Genomic DNA, 12,355 nt, shown 5'->3' on the forward strand with positions numbered 1-12,355 from the left:
ATGCATCTTTTTTTTTTTTTTTAAAGGAGTTGTAAAGTCAGGTTCATTTTAAAGCATTCTATGCATTAAGATAAAAAAAGTCTCCCACTGCTGTCTCTCCTCCCAGGTTGATAGCAGCAGAACCCAATCAAATGTTGTGCTGAGCGAGCGCGGGGGTCCAGGGACGTACAGCTACGTCGCTGGATTCCCTGCTGTCTCGGCGGCTCGCTCCCACTGTGTTTAGACACAGCGAGAGTCGGGCAAGGGTAGGAGAGACGGTCATCACCATCTCTCTTCCCCGATCCTCAGGGAAAGACTGAGAAAATCCACCCGCTTGCTTTTTCAAAATTGTCGCTCTTAAAAAAAAAAAAAAAAAAAAAAAAACGCAGAGGGGATCAAATACCACCAAAAGAAAGCTCTATTTGTGGGGAAAAAAAGGACGTAAATTTAATTTGGGTACAGCGTAAACCCAGCACAAGACATTCATCACCAACAGCAGCCATCCAAGCAAAGTAAAGCACAGACAGCACATTACAAATATATATATAATATATACTTTAATATTTAGCCACAACTCCGGTTCAGTTTGGATGGCAGCAGGGAGGGAAGAGCCGTTGCAATTTTTTTTTTTTTTTTACTCACAGCAGGAAGGGGGAGGGATGAAAAAAAAAAAAAAAGAAAAAAAAATAAAAAAAGAAAGACCCTGAAAAATCCTTAAATTCAAGCCAGGCTGGCGGAAGCTCCCCACTTTGCACTTCCGTAAACCCGAAACCTCCCTCCCATGCACATCAGTAGGATGTCTTCTAGAGCAATGCCCACGTTTCCTGCACTTCGTCTTGGGGCTGCTCTCTCGGGTATCCAATCACTGGCATGTTGAGCAGCTGTCGGCCACGTCACACCCTATCCCCTTCAGATGTGGGGGGTGGGGGCTACTGTAAAACCAGCCCGACCTGTAAACACAAGAGACACTGATTAAAGCTGAAGGCCATTGCTGTGTGAGCTTTCATTGTTAAATGAAGTACAACTACATGATAATTATCTCCCTTATTGCTTAAAGAGATTGTAAAACTCATTAAAACATTTTTTTTCCAACCTGAAAGAGAAACACATAATGAGCTAGGATGCATCGCATACTAGCTCATTATGAAATACTTACCTTGGAACGAGCCCCCGCCGTGCAACATGTTCAGTAGCCCATCTCCCGGGATCGCGGCATCCGGCCATCTGATGCGCGCGGGAGCCGACGGTCATGGCGCGGGGCTCTGAAGAAACGGCACCAGCGGCCGTTCTTTCAGAGCGCATGCGCCAGTGATGTCACTGGCTGCATGTAAGGTAAAGATCTCCTAACGGTACATGTTTAGGAGATATTTACAGTACCTATAGGTAAGCCTTATTATAGGCTTATCTATAGGTAAAAGTTGCAGAGGAGGGTTTACTTCCTCTTTAAGGACAGCATTCCGAAATTTGTCTCCCTTCTGTGTTAGAAAAGCTCAGTTGGGAGTTCCATCTTTTTTTTTTTTCTACCGTTTGTTAAGCTCAAGTCTGATGTTTCATTTGGTAGATACTGGGGAGTCAGGCTAGGTTAACACTGGTGTGATGCCGGAACCAAAGCGATTCCTGTGTGGGTTCCCAAGCCGCATCAAAATCTGGACTGCTGCGGGTGTGGATATAAAGTTAATGACACCCTCAAATCGCAGAACACAGTGCAAACTGTGGAACTGGATTGCATGGGTCTGAACACCGGAGAAAAAAAAAAAAAAAAAAGGCCCTGCACCATTTGGGCGCGAATGTGATGTGATTTAAGCCATATAAAATACATGGCTGAATTCACCTTGCACAGACCTCGCATTTGATGTGCACAGGAATGCAGTGCGAATCACACCCGATGTCTGCAATCAAATCAATGTGAACCTGTGTTGCAGCCCTAAACCACCTGAAAAGTCTCATATTTTAAAGACTGTACTGGTGAGATGCCTGCGCCATTTTTCTTCTGTACCGATTACCAAGAGACCTCCCACTGTCCCTGCAGGATCTCCTATGTTATAGAGAAGGTATCAGGAGGAGCTGGACATACAAAGGTGGATGGGAATTCCCAGAACTCCCAGGTGGACAGGAACAAAGCAGTCAAATTATGGCAGGGAAATCTCAAGGTTGCAGTATCCAAGTTACATAAGAAGTCAGACACTGACTGCCTATAAAGGAGAGATCACTTTTGGGTGGACTGACCCTTTCTCAGCAGACAGATTTTCTACCAATTCTTCCTTTCTCTTGTACAGCATCACTTGCCACTAACAGACACTTCACAAGGTAAAGAACACCAGTTAGGACAATAGACTTCCCCAACATCCAAGGCAGAGACTGCTGAGAGTTTCAAAAAAGGGGTCTTAAAGTGGTAGTAAACTTCGTTATACCCCTTATTCCTACAGGTAAGCCTATAAAAAAAACCTCCCCTGTAGGTACTGCGACTATCTCCTAAACTTGCATTGTGTAGGAGATATTCAGAGTGCATGCAGCCGGTATACAGTGCCACACCTACAGAGCTTGTGCCTTAAACGGCGGCTCCCACGCGCATGCGCAAGAGTGACGTCATTGAGCCCTGGCCACTCACGTAGCCGGAGCCCGCGAACCCTAGAGGAAGACCGGGGGCAATGCATACTAGCACATCGTGACATTGCTTTGCAGGGAAATTCCCCCACCATCTGCGGTTTACTGCCGCTTTAATAAAGACGACTATTATCACACAATCCGGCTATCCTTTTGTGACATGGACAATTCCGCCTTCAGATGCCGTCAGCTTTCCTTAGGGCTTTGTAAGGATCCTTTAGTTGACTCTACCAGCTATATAATGTATAAGGGATTTATGGGGAAAAAACATTTCTAAATATATTCAGTAACAGTCATGGAAGACGTATTATCTTGCAGTCCAATGTTTATTAATGATCAAAGTCTCATTTTTAACCATTTATAGTCCTGTACCTACTCCTGTTATGCTTTTAAGTTTTTTTTTTCCTCAGTAAAAATGCTGCTTTCAGCACTTACCTTGCAGCCACATTCCTCATCGCAATGTCTTCACACAGACTTGTATAGCCATATAGCCAGTTAACGACTGCCCTTTTAGCAGATTTACTGCTACAGGGCAGCCATTCAGTGCAGAACCATATATATATATATATATATATATTTGATTCGTCATAGCAGAAGCCGATCAGCAGCTGCTGGCCAATGGATGTCTGCTGGCACCCGCTGATCGTCGGCAGAGCTCCACCCTGACAGCGGGGATGTGATGAAATTTCCCTGAATCCATTACATCCCTTAGTAAAAGCATCTCACGCAATACACAGGCTAGGCACACATTTAACCATTTAATCGCCCTAGATGTTTAACCCCTTCCCAGCCAGTGTCAGTTAAAGTTATGCAGTGCCGTGTCCCAAAAAATGGCCTGGTCACGAAGGGGGTAAATCTTCCAGAGGTCCTGTGGGAGAGTGGAACAAGTCAGACCATTTCTAAAAATTACTGAGCGTACTAGGGCTAACCTTGGCACATTCACACAGAGTCACCCTGCTCCCAAGGTAGGAGCTTAAAATAAAAAATAGGTCTGTATTGCCTTAGAAACTATTTAACTCCTCCTACAAAGGTCCTATAAGTATATAAAGTAGGGATAGACCGATTATTGGCAAGGCCGACATATTGGGGGCTGATATGCACTTTCCCCAATATATCGGTATTGGCCCGCAGAACTGGCTGATATTTTATTGACGTCGTTCTGCCTCCTTAGGCCGCCTCCCTCAGCCTCGTCTGGAGTCGGGACTAGTCTCGCGGGAGTATCACAGCCATACAACCACCCACAGCAGCCCGGAGCCAGCCACCCACATCCACAGGCCCTGTACCAGCCAGCCACCCACAGGCCCTGTACCAGCCAGCCACCCACAGGCCCTGTACCATCTAGCCAGCCACCCACATGCCCTGTACCAGCCAGCCAGCCACATGCCCTGTACCATCTAGCCAGCCACCCACAGGCCCTGTACCAGCTAGCCAGCCACCCACAGGGTGCCAGCAAGCCAGCCATTAAGCATTAAACAAAAATTAACATGTTCAGTACCAGATTTGTGTCAAAAATTAGTTTTATTTTTTTAAAACCTTTCAAAATATCGGCCCATATCAACCGATACCGATACGTTGTGACCAAAATATCAGTATCGGCCCTGAAAAAAAACATATCAGTCTATCCCTATTATAAAGCTGAACTCACAACTTTCTTTTCACATGAACTGAATGGAATAATCAGTCCCCAGTATAGATCATACCTGTATAGTGAGGATGTATGGGACATTCTGTATAGTCGGATGTAGAGTAGACTGAAGGCCTTACAGCCACTTCCTGCTTAATCTCTAGCCTAAACACACCCCTCTGTAGCATATCAGAGTCTGCAAATTATGTAACTTCCTTCATAGCTCTGATGGCGATAGGGATGGATTGCATCCTAATTAGGATTTAGTCCCACCCACAGGAAGAGTCCAAACCCCTCATGTCCCGCCTCACAGATGCAGCATTACTCAAAAAGAAAAGCCCTTCAAACACAGCCTGTTCCGATAGCTGGCTGTGCTGCCCGATTCATTGAATGAACCACAATTTGAAATAAATCCTGCCCTGGTAAATATGACCACCAGTGTGAACAGGGAGAGTCCTGCCCCTCAGATCACCCCCCCCCCCCCCAGACCCCTGCTCTCTGAAGTGATTAATTAACATATAAAGGAAACACCTTCATTATAACCTCCCATCGCCATTCCTCTGTACACTTGCAGTAAGCCATGACACATTTACACACCTGCTGTGCAGACTGAAACGTGATCTGCATTTGGACCCAACCACACCAAGCCCCAGAACTGCTACAAGTGACATCCATAGCCTGCCCCGAAACTACAGAGGCTCAAAGCATCATGGGACAAGTAGTATCAGGACTGGTAAGGGTGGTAAACAGGAAGTCCGAGAACTTGGAGAACTGAGAAGTGACATCACAGACACCCAAACTTGCTTTTAACAGCTAAGGTAAGAAACAGATAAACTGACAGCGGGGTTGTGATTCATTTACATGCACAATGCATTTACGGTTGTGGGGAAAAAAAAGCTGGAGTTGCTGCTTTGAGAGTCTCCCCACCCTCAAAAAAAAAAAAAAAAAAAAAAAAAAAAAAAAAAAAAAATCACCCCAAGCTACCCTTCTTAATGCTCCAGCACTGTCCCCAGCTTCCTCTGGGATCAAAATTGGCGGTGCAGAACAGGGATGTGACTCTGCCCATTTCCTGTAAGCACAACCTGTCACTGGCACCCCCTCCTGGAGGTGTGGAGTCATGCAGGCTGGGCTCACAGCACACCAGTATGGAGTGAAGCTCACACGTCATTCCGTGAGCACTGCTCAGTCACAGAAGAATACCCGCCCCCTGCCACCGAAAACCGAGCGGTAGAACCCATGCTGTTACTGGAAAATAAGTCAGTATATCCATGCTGTGGCTGTGCCCTCCTTGTTACGGACCCCATGATATGCCAAGGACCAGATAAACATGCTGATTTCTGAAAGTAAACTACAATTACATCTCTTTATACCCAATTGTGGATCGTCTGCGCAGACTAATATGCCTTTACCTTCTCAGGTCCCATGCTGGGACACTTCCAATTATACAGGTAATACTGCAGATTGCCGTCTCCTATTCCAAACTTCAATTTCTCCAGAAACGTTTTGTTTTCCATGAGGTCCAGGGCGTTGAAGACATCAAATCCTTTCTGCAGACAAAAATAAATAAATACATAAAAATATAGTGGCCTGTAATGACCTGTGTGACATAATGTATAGAAGAAGACTTTACATGCAGTACAAGACCCCTGTTTGTACCCAATAATAACTTAATCATGCCGATGGGCAAGTGACTTGGCTTCTCCAGTTAGGTCTAAATAAAATGCAACTCCATTTTTACTGTTTAGGGTGGAGTGGATTAGCCTTCCATCCCCTGCTCAGCCTTAAAGGACAAGTTCACCTTTGGGAACAGGTTACATGTTCCACCCGATTCTAGGGTGAAACATGTAACATGTTCCCAATGCTGCAGCCGCCACCTGCTACCCCCCCTCCCTGTGGCAGCAGTATGGGGAGAAGTTCCCTGCACTAGCCGTCACTGTTTGGCTGTGCGGGGCTCTGACCACACGGCTGCGTCATTCAGACACGCAGCTCTGTGTGTTCAAATGAACTACAAGCCCCCAACATCCTTAGCGGCTGTCAGCTTGTAGTGCTCAATGAACAACCACGGCGCTGTGGAAGTTGATTGAGTGTTCCTGTCAGGGAGTATCGGCTTACCCGTACAGGATGTATGGATACGCCCATACACCGACAGTGTGCTGGAGACCTGCATGGCATCAGTGATCTGCTAAGCCCTGGTGCAATGCTTTCGAGGCTCCTGCAGCAAAAAAATAATGCATATTTTTTTTACCTTGACTATAGGGTTATATTGCCTCCTGCAGGAGTAGGACTAGACAGAACAAAAAACACCTGGCTACGCCCATGGGCGGTCCTCAGCTTTGGATATAACCCCCCTCTCTGCTATAGGTATTCAGTTTAGTAGCAATCAGTATTAAAAGTATCAGAACTCCATAGAGGGGTGGGTGCTGTTTGTCGATGAACTTGAGAAATTGCCGTCAGTGAAACAATAGGGAGCTGAGGTTCCGAGGGACCTGCCATCTCTATGAGGGGGGTCAGTGGGGGAGATGTGACCCTGAAACTCAAATAGGATAAGGGAGACCCTGCAGCACAAATGTTTTTGGCACCACTATGGATTCCCCCACACTCAGGACACCTATTAGTGCAGAGAGAGAAAAGGGACCCCCCAAGGACTCACCACTACCAGCCAGGGGCACGCTGCAATTTGGACCAAGCAACTGCCATCAGTGTCCATCGAGTTCATATATCCCGGGATTAAGAGGAAGAGCCCAGGCATCACCATACAGCTCTGGTCGTCTCCGGCATCATGCCAAAATAAGGGAAAAATGGCTGTAGTGCTGTCACAGACTACAGAAACATGGCCGCTGACCAGAGACAAAGCAAAACCAAGGGTGATGTTACAGACTACCCAAACATTATACAGGCTGTCGGAGTCTCCCTGTGCCCTCTACACTGGGATCCCTAAAGGTACTGCGCAGCACATGACAGGACATACACCCAGGGGTCTCCGTTGCACCCTCTCACCTGGGACCCCCATGCTACTGCTAAGACAGGACAAACATCACCCCCAGAGCTTCATAGGGGGGAGGGGGTGAAACCCAGCTCAACTGAGGGGTTTTTAGGATAGGTGGCGGGAACCCACAGGGTAGCCCGACCATCCCTGAATGGTACCCGCGCCCAAACCAAACTGCACAAAGGAGGAGAGGGGGGATTGTACTTACCGCTAAATGGTGCAGGCGATGCTCCAGACAGGACATCGAAGTAGGGGAGCGTTGCGACTCTGGCTAGCGCCTGGTCGCATACGACCCTGCAAGACGTTTAATTTGCAGACCAGCGCCTGTCCATGAGACTATGTCGCAGCCAAGATCAGGCTGGGGGGGGGGGAACCACTGGATCTATAATTATCCAGCCTGTCGCCCAGCCTGGCAGTTGATTGTAGATTTCCCAGGAGAAAAAAAAAAAAAAAAAAAAAGGAAGGGGAAAAAAACAAACAAACCTTGCTAGGACCAAAAGATCCCAGCAGGGAGCCTAGGTCTTTACTCCTGACTAGACCGAAGAAAACTGAATACCTATAGCAGAGAGGGAGATATATATATACCAGCTGAGGACGGCCCATGGGCATAGCCAAGTTTTTTGTTCTGCCTAGTCCCACTCCTGTACAAGGCGATATAACCCAGTAGTTATGATTTATGGAGCGCTGTAGCGTCTGTCAATGAACAAAACAAGAAATGTGCATTTATTTTTATAGTTTTAAAGTGAAGAGAGATATCTTCCATTTTTAGCATGAACAGGCTGAACATAACTTTTCATCAAAGTTTCTGGTAGCACATTCTCCTATAGAAAAAATGACTAGAGAGCTTAGGACACAGATATGCCATCTGTCCTTGGAGCCAGGAGTCCTGCTCTGCTATAATTTTTTCACAATCTCAGGGTCAAAAGGACTAGTTTACTGTAGCTACCCTGTGTTTTACTAAACCAGTCACTTGTCTTCTACATTTGCACGGTTCACTACGCTTCAGTTTGTGAATGAACAAGCAGCTCAGTACAGAGCACTTCCCATTCATTCACTGTCCAGTGCAGCTAAGAGTGGGGACCTTTGTCCTCTGTCCCTTTCTCAGTCTCAAAAGGGAGACATCAGGGGTCTATTCAGACCTGATTATTTCATCAGGAGCACCCCCTAACAGAGCGCCTAAAAAAAATAAAAAAATTGGAAAAACTGCCGATACGATCCGCTGCTCTTCTGCCAGACACTGTCCATTTTCAAGGTACTGTAGTGACAGATAATATTTTTACAGTGACATTTGTTTTATTATATTTTAATATAAGTTTTCCTTATTATTTTAGGTCTGGCCAATTCATTTTTTTTAAAGAAACATGGGTGCCAAACACCGGTATCTTTGATTTCTTTCATGTTGTTCAGCTAGATCCCCGCCTCTCAAAAGGTTGCTTACACCTGCTTAAAACATGCAGCCTAAGCAGACCCATAGGTAAAACCCAGAAAGCCAACGTCAGTAGCCAAGCCCTTCTCTCCATCTCCTATAATGTCCTATGGCAGTAACCTATGACTGACGCAGGATGAGCAATGTTTTTTTGGCATGCAGGCTGTGACTGATACGTTCTCTATGCTGTGCAAAAGGAAATAAAGCGATGGGAAAATTACACAGATTGGAGCAGAATTTGTGTTCAATGATTATGCATCAATAAGAGGTTTATAAGACAAATAGTTGCTTTAAAATCAGATCCAAGTCACAAAATATTATTTCATCAGCACTGCAACAGCATTATTTTAACAATTTAATCTTACAAAAAAAAAAAAAAAAAAAAAAAACACACCCCTCCAGGGCTCGCTCACACCATACCTGCAGGAAAACTGATGGGAAAGCCGCACAGATTTCACATCAGTTTTCATGCGCGTTTCAGTCAGTTTTTAATGCATGCTGACATCAGTTACACCAAATGTTGAGGTCATGTCAGTTTTTTTTTTCCTGTGCAGAAAACTGCAAACACGTTGCAGATTCCTGTGCAGAAAAAATCCACATGGTGTGGTGTGAACAGGGCACATGGAGAACAACTTTTTTTTTTTTGTGCCCTTGCAGAACGCGTGCAGAAGTCTGATGTCTCTGCTATGCACCATGGTGTGAACAAGGCCTTAATGTTGCGATCACTGCTTATTTGTTGTCCATCCCTTTCTCCACCTTTCTGGACTCTCTGTATAATTTTACAGCTTCTCTTCTCATTCGTTTGGTTTACTTTTTGATTATTAAGGACTACACATCTCATGGTACCCTGCTGCCCTGTACTGATTCGGCCTTCTGAAACTCCTCCTCTCAGTACCGCTGTAGTTCAGGCAGCAGGCTCTGTGAAAATGTGTGCCACGTCAATTCATATTCACAGAGCATAGTGAATATGTATTATAGAATACACATCGGCATAATAAATGTATGCAGATCTAGCTGTCAAGTTACTGCATTAAAAGAGGTAGGTATTGCACCTCAATTCATATTTACATACATGTGCTTACGTCCATTAGGAGCTGAGATGCATATGGGCAGCTGTACACAGTTTAGGACTCCTCTAGTCCTGCATGGCACAGGACCAGGTTTTTCTGAGCTCATTCTGCTGCTGCGGCCTAGTGAAAAATTCATTCAAATCATTCAGGGCCAAGGGGAGGTGCAAGCATCAACAAGGCATAGGCATGGCGCACAAGGACATCAGCCTGCAGTCATTTAGGCCTTGAATTTACTAGACAGTGACGCATACGGCCACGTCAGTAAGCATATAAACTCACAGTAGTGCAAGACACCCTTAAATTCCACTGCATTTAGATCTGTATAAAACGGTATGCTTTACAGATCACAAAGCAGCATATTTTATGATTGTCCGGATGAACATTTAACCAGGCTAAAATCTGCAAACTGAATTAGGTGTTTACCTAGAAAGGAGGTAAATCCCTACTACCTCTCCACACTGCTCCATTGCCCGAGAATCATATTCTGGTGGAAAACTGACATTTCCTAGAATCACAATCTCCCATGTCGCTTTAAAGTAGGGATTGAACGATACCGGCGTCCATAGCCGATGGTCGACTGTCTTGTAATGACAACTGATGCGGCTGAGAAGCGGCTCGGCTGTCATTACAAGGAGCGGGAGGGAACGTCCCCCCCCCCCCCTCCTGCCCAGGTCTCCCATCCCACCGGGAGACCCGGGCATCCTACCTGCACGGCTGCCGAAGACCCAATCAAAGCTGCATTCGGCTCTGATCGGGTGTCCATGTAAAAACCTGGAAACGATGTCATGACATTACTTCCGGGTACTGTCTGGCGCCAGATTAAAAAAAATGACCAGCATTCAAAAACAGCCAAACTTGGCGTTTTGAGTGCTTTTAAGTGCAGGAGGAGGGGTTTGGGGACTTTTAGACCCCCAGATCCCTCTACAACTGTACCTGTGGAAAAAAAAAAATGTTTTAAATGTCCGAAAATATCGGCCGATACCGATATCCGATGACCAAAATATCGGTATCGGCACAAAAAAAAAAAAAAAAAAAAAAAACGATATCGATCACTACTTTAAATCTACCCGTAACTATCACCCCGCCCTACCACTCGTCCCAAGCACAAAGCAGACCTGGATTTCAAACACTCCAGCTTGTCACCATCTTGACTACTCACAGATTTTGCCATGATGAGGGCATCATTCATAAGGTCGACCAGAGGCGTTTTGGTGTGCACATTGTAGAAGGAGTACGCAGCCTTTAGGCTCTTGTGTGTGGGGTGGTTCATGATGGTTGAGGGGAGCGTGCAGAAGCTCACAAAGTCAGTTATCTCACCCTCAGGAGTCTGAAGAAAAGAACAACATTAGTCAGTCAATTTGTGGTAAACCCATTCCCACCACAGCAATGCCTGTACCTCTGGGACATATCAGGGGGTCTTCGAAAACATGAAAGCGGATCTTCACTGCATTTGAGCACCACAAACTCTACTTAAGTCATTTTTAATATTCATGCCTTATTTTGTCGAAAACCACTTTAAAAAAACAAACAATCTCCCCCCATGATCATAAGGGCCATCATGAGTAAGGGCAAATGATTCATATAGCATTTACTTCCTGGAAACCATCTACTCCTATGCAGGAGTGTGCTTAGCTGAGAAAACCCCTCCTGAAGACTCCTGAGATGTATGACATTATTTGCTTAGGCAAGAAACCAGGAAGTAACTGAAGAAACGCAAGTAAAAAAAAAAGAAAAAAGTAAATATGATCTACTTTTCTATTTACCAATGCTAGCAGCATGAGAATTAAAAATAATCAACGTTAATCGGAAGAGTGAAATTCCACTTTAATAATACACCTTGAGGCTCGGTTCACATTACTGCGGCCTGAAAGTGGTGCAACTTTGCCAGGACTTCCTGGCAACTCAAGTAATGCGACTTTGAAGCGAGGGAGGAGCTATACCCCAGGGAATGCCTGGGTAATCTTCCTGTAATGTCAAACCCAAATCATCCGAATTGGCAGCGGCTTTTATTAAAGTCTATGGGCACAAGTTCAGATAAAAGTCACCTTGAAGTAGTACAGGAACCTTTTCTAAAGGCGGAACGACTTCAGTAGTGCCAAGACAGCAAACATGAGATTTCCCATGTCATGAGACTTGGGGGTCTCACAGATCGGATCCCAAGTCAAGGCAGTGTGAACCAAGTCTAAGCGTTACTAGGCACTTCACACAAGAAGCATGCTCAAGTTGTACCCAAATTAAAAATGTTGTATTGTAGAATATAAAGAATTAGAACCCCCGTCAGGATTTAATTGCTGTCTATGTCCCTGATGGGGAGATTTGACCTCTGTTTGTTCTAGTGACCTCTGCCAGCAAGAATGAAATTGATGAAAATCTGAAGTTTTGCAGATGTCACTGAACAGGAGGCAGGGAGAAATCTACTGGGGACACCCATGCCAGTAATATCAAAGAGGGGACATTCCCTTACTTTTCAGAGACTTCCTAATGCATGCATAAAGCAAAAGGAAAAAACTACTCATCAAGGCAAAGGAGTGGGAAAAAAAAAAAAAAAAATTAAATTTTCTACACTATCCGAAACGCAAAAAAGAAGTTTGGCTTTACATGGAATTTAACCACTCCAGCCCCAGAAGGTTTTACCCCCTTAATGACCAAGCCATTTTTTGCGATTC

The 12,355-nt window shown here is 45.2% G+C and overlaps 1 protein-coding gene across 1 annotated transcript in view; it reads right to left on the reverse strand.

The window, feature by feature from the left end:
* Positions 1 to 519: 519 nt before the first annotated feature.
* The window catches only part of NMT1 (N-myristoyltransferase 1), a 45,133-nt gene continuing 33,297 nt past the window's right edge, over positions 520 to 12,355 (reverse strand). Inside the window, exons 10-12 of the mRNA XM_082272335.1 lie at positions 10,849 to 11,016; positions 5,617 to 5,754; positions 520 to 929 (exon numbers count right to left, since the gene is read on the reverse strand). Of these exons, the coding sequence (XP_082128461.1) occupies positions 909 to 929; positions 5,617 to 5,754; positions 10,849 to 11,016 (327 nt within the window). The 3' untranslated portion in view covers positions 520 to 908. The remainder of the gene's footprint in view (positions 930 to 5,616; positions 5,755 to 10,848; positions 11,017 to 12,355) is intronic.

This window comes from Pelophylax lessonae (assembly GCF_965119305.1).
Source record: "Pelophylax lessonae genome assembly, chromosome: 11".
NCBI classification, from domain to species: domain Eukaryota; kingdom Metazoa; phylum Chordata; class Amphibia; order Anura; family Ranidae; genus Pelophylax; species Pelophylax lessonae.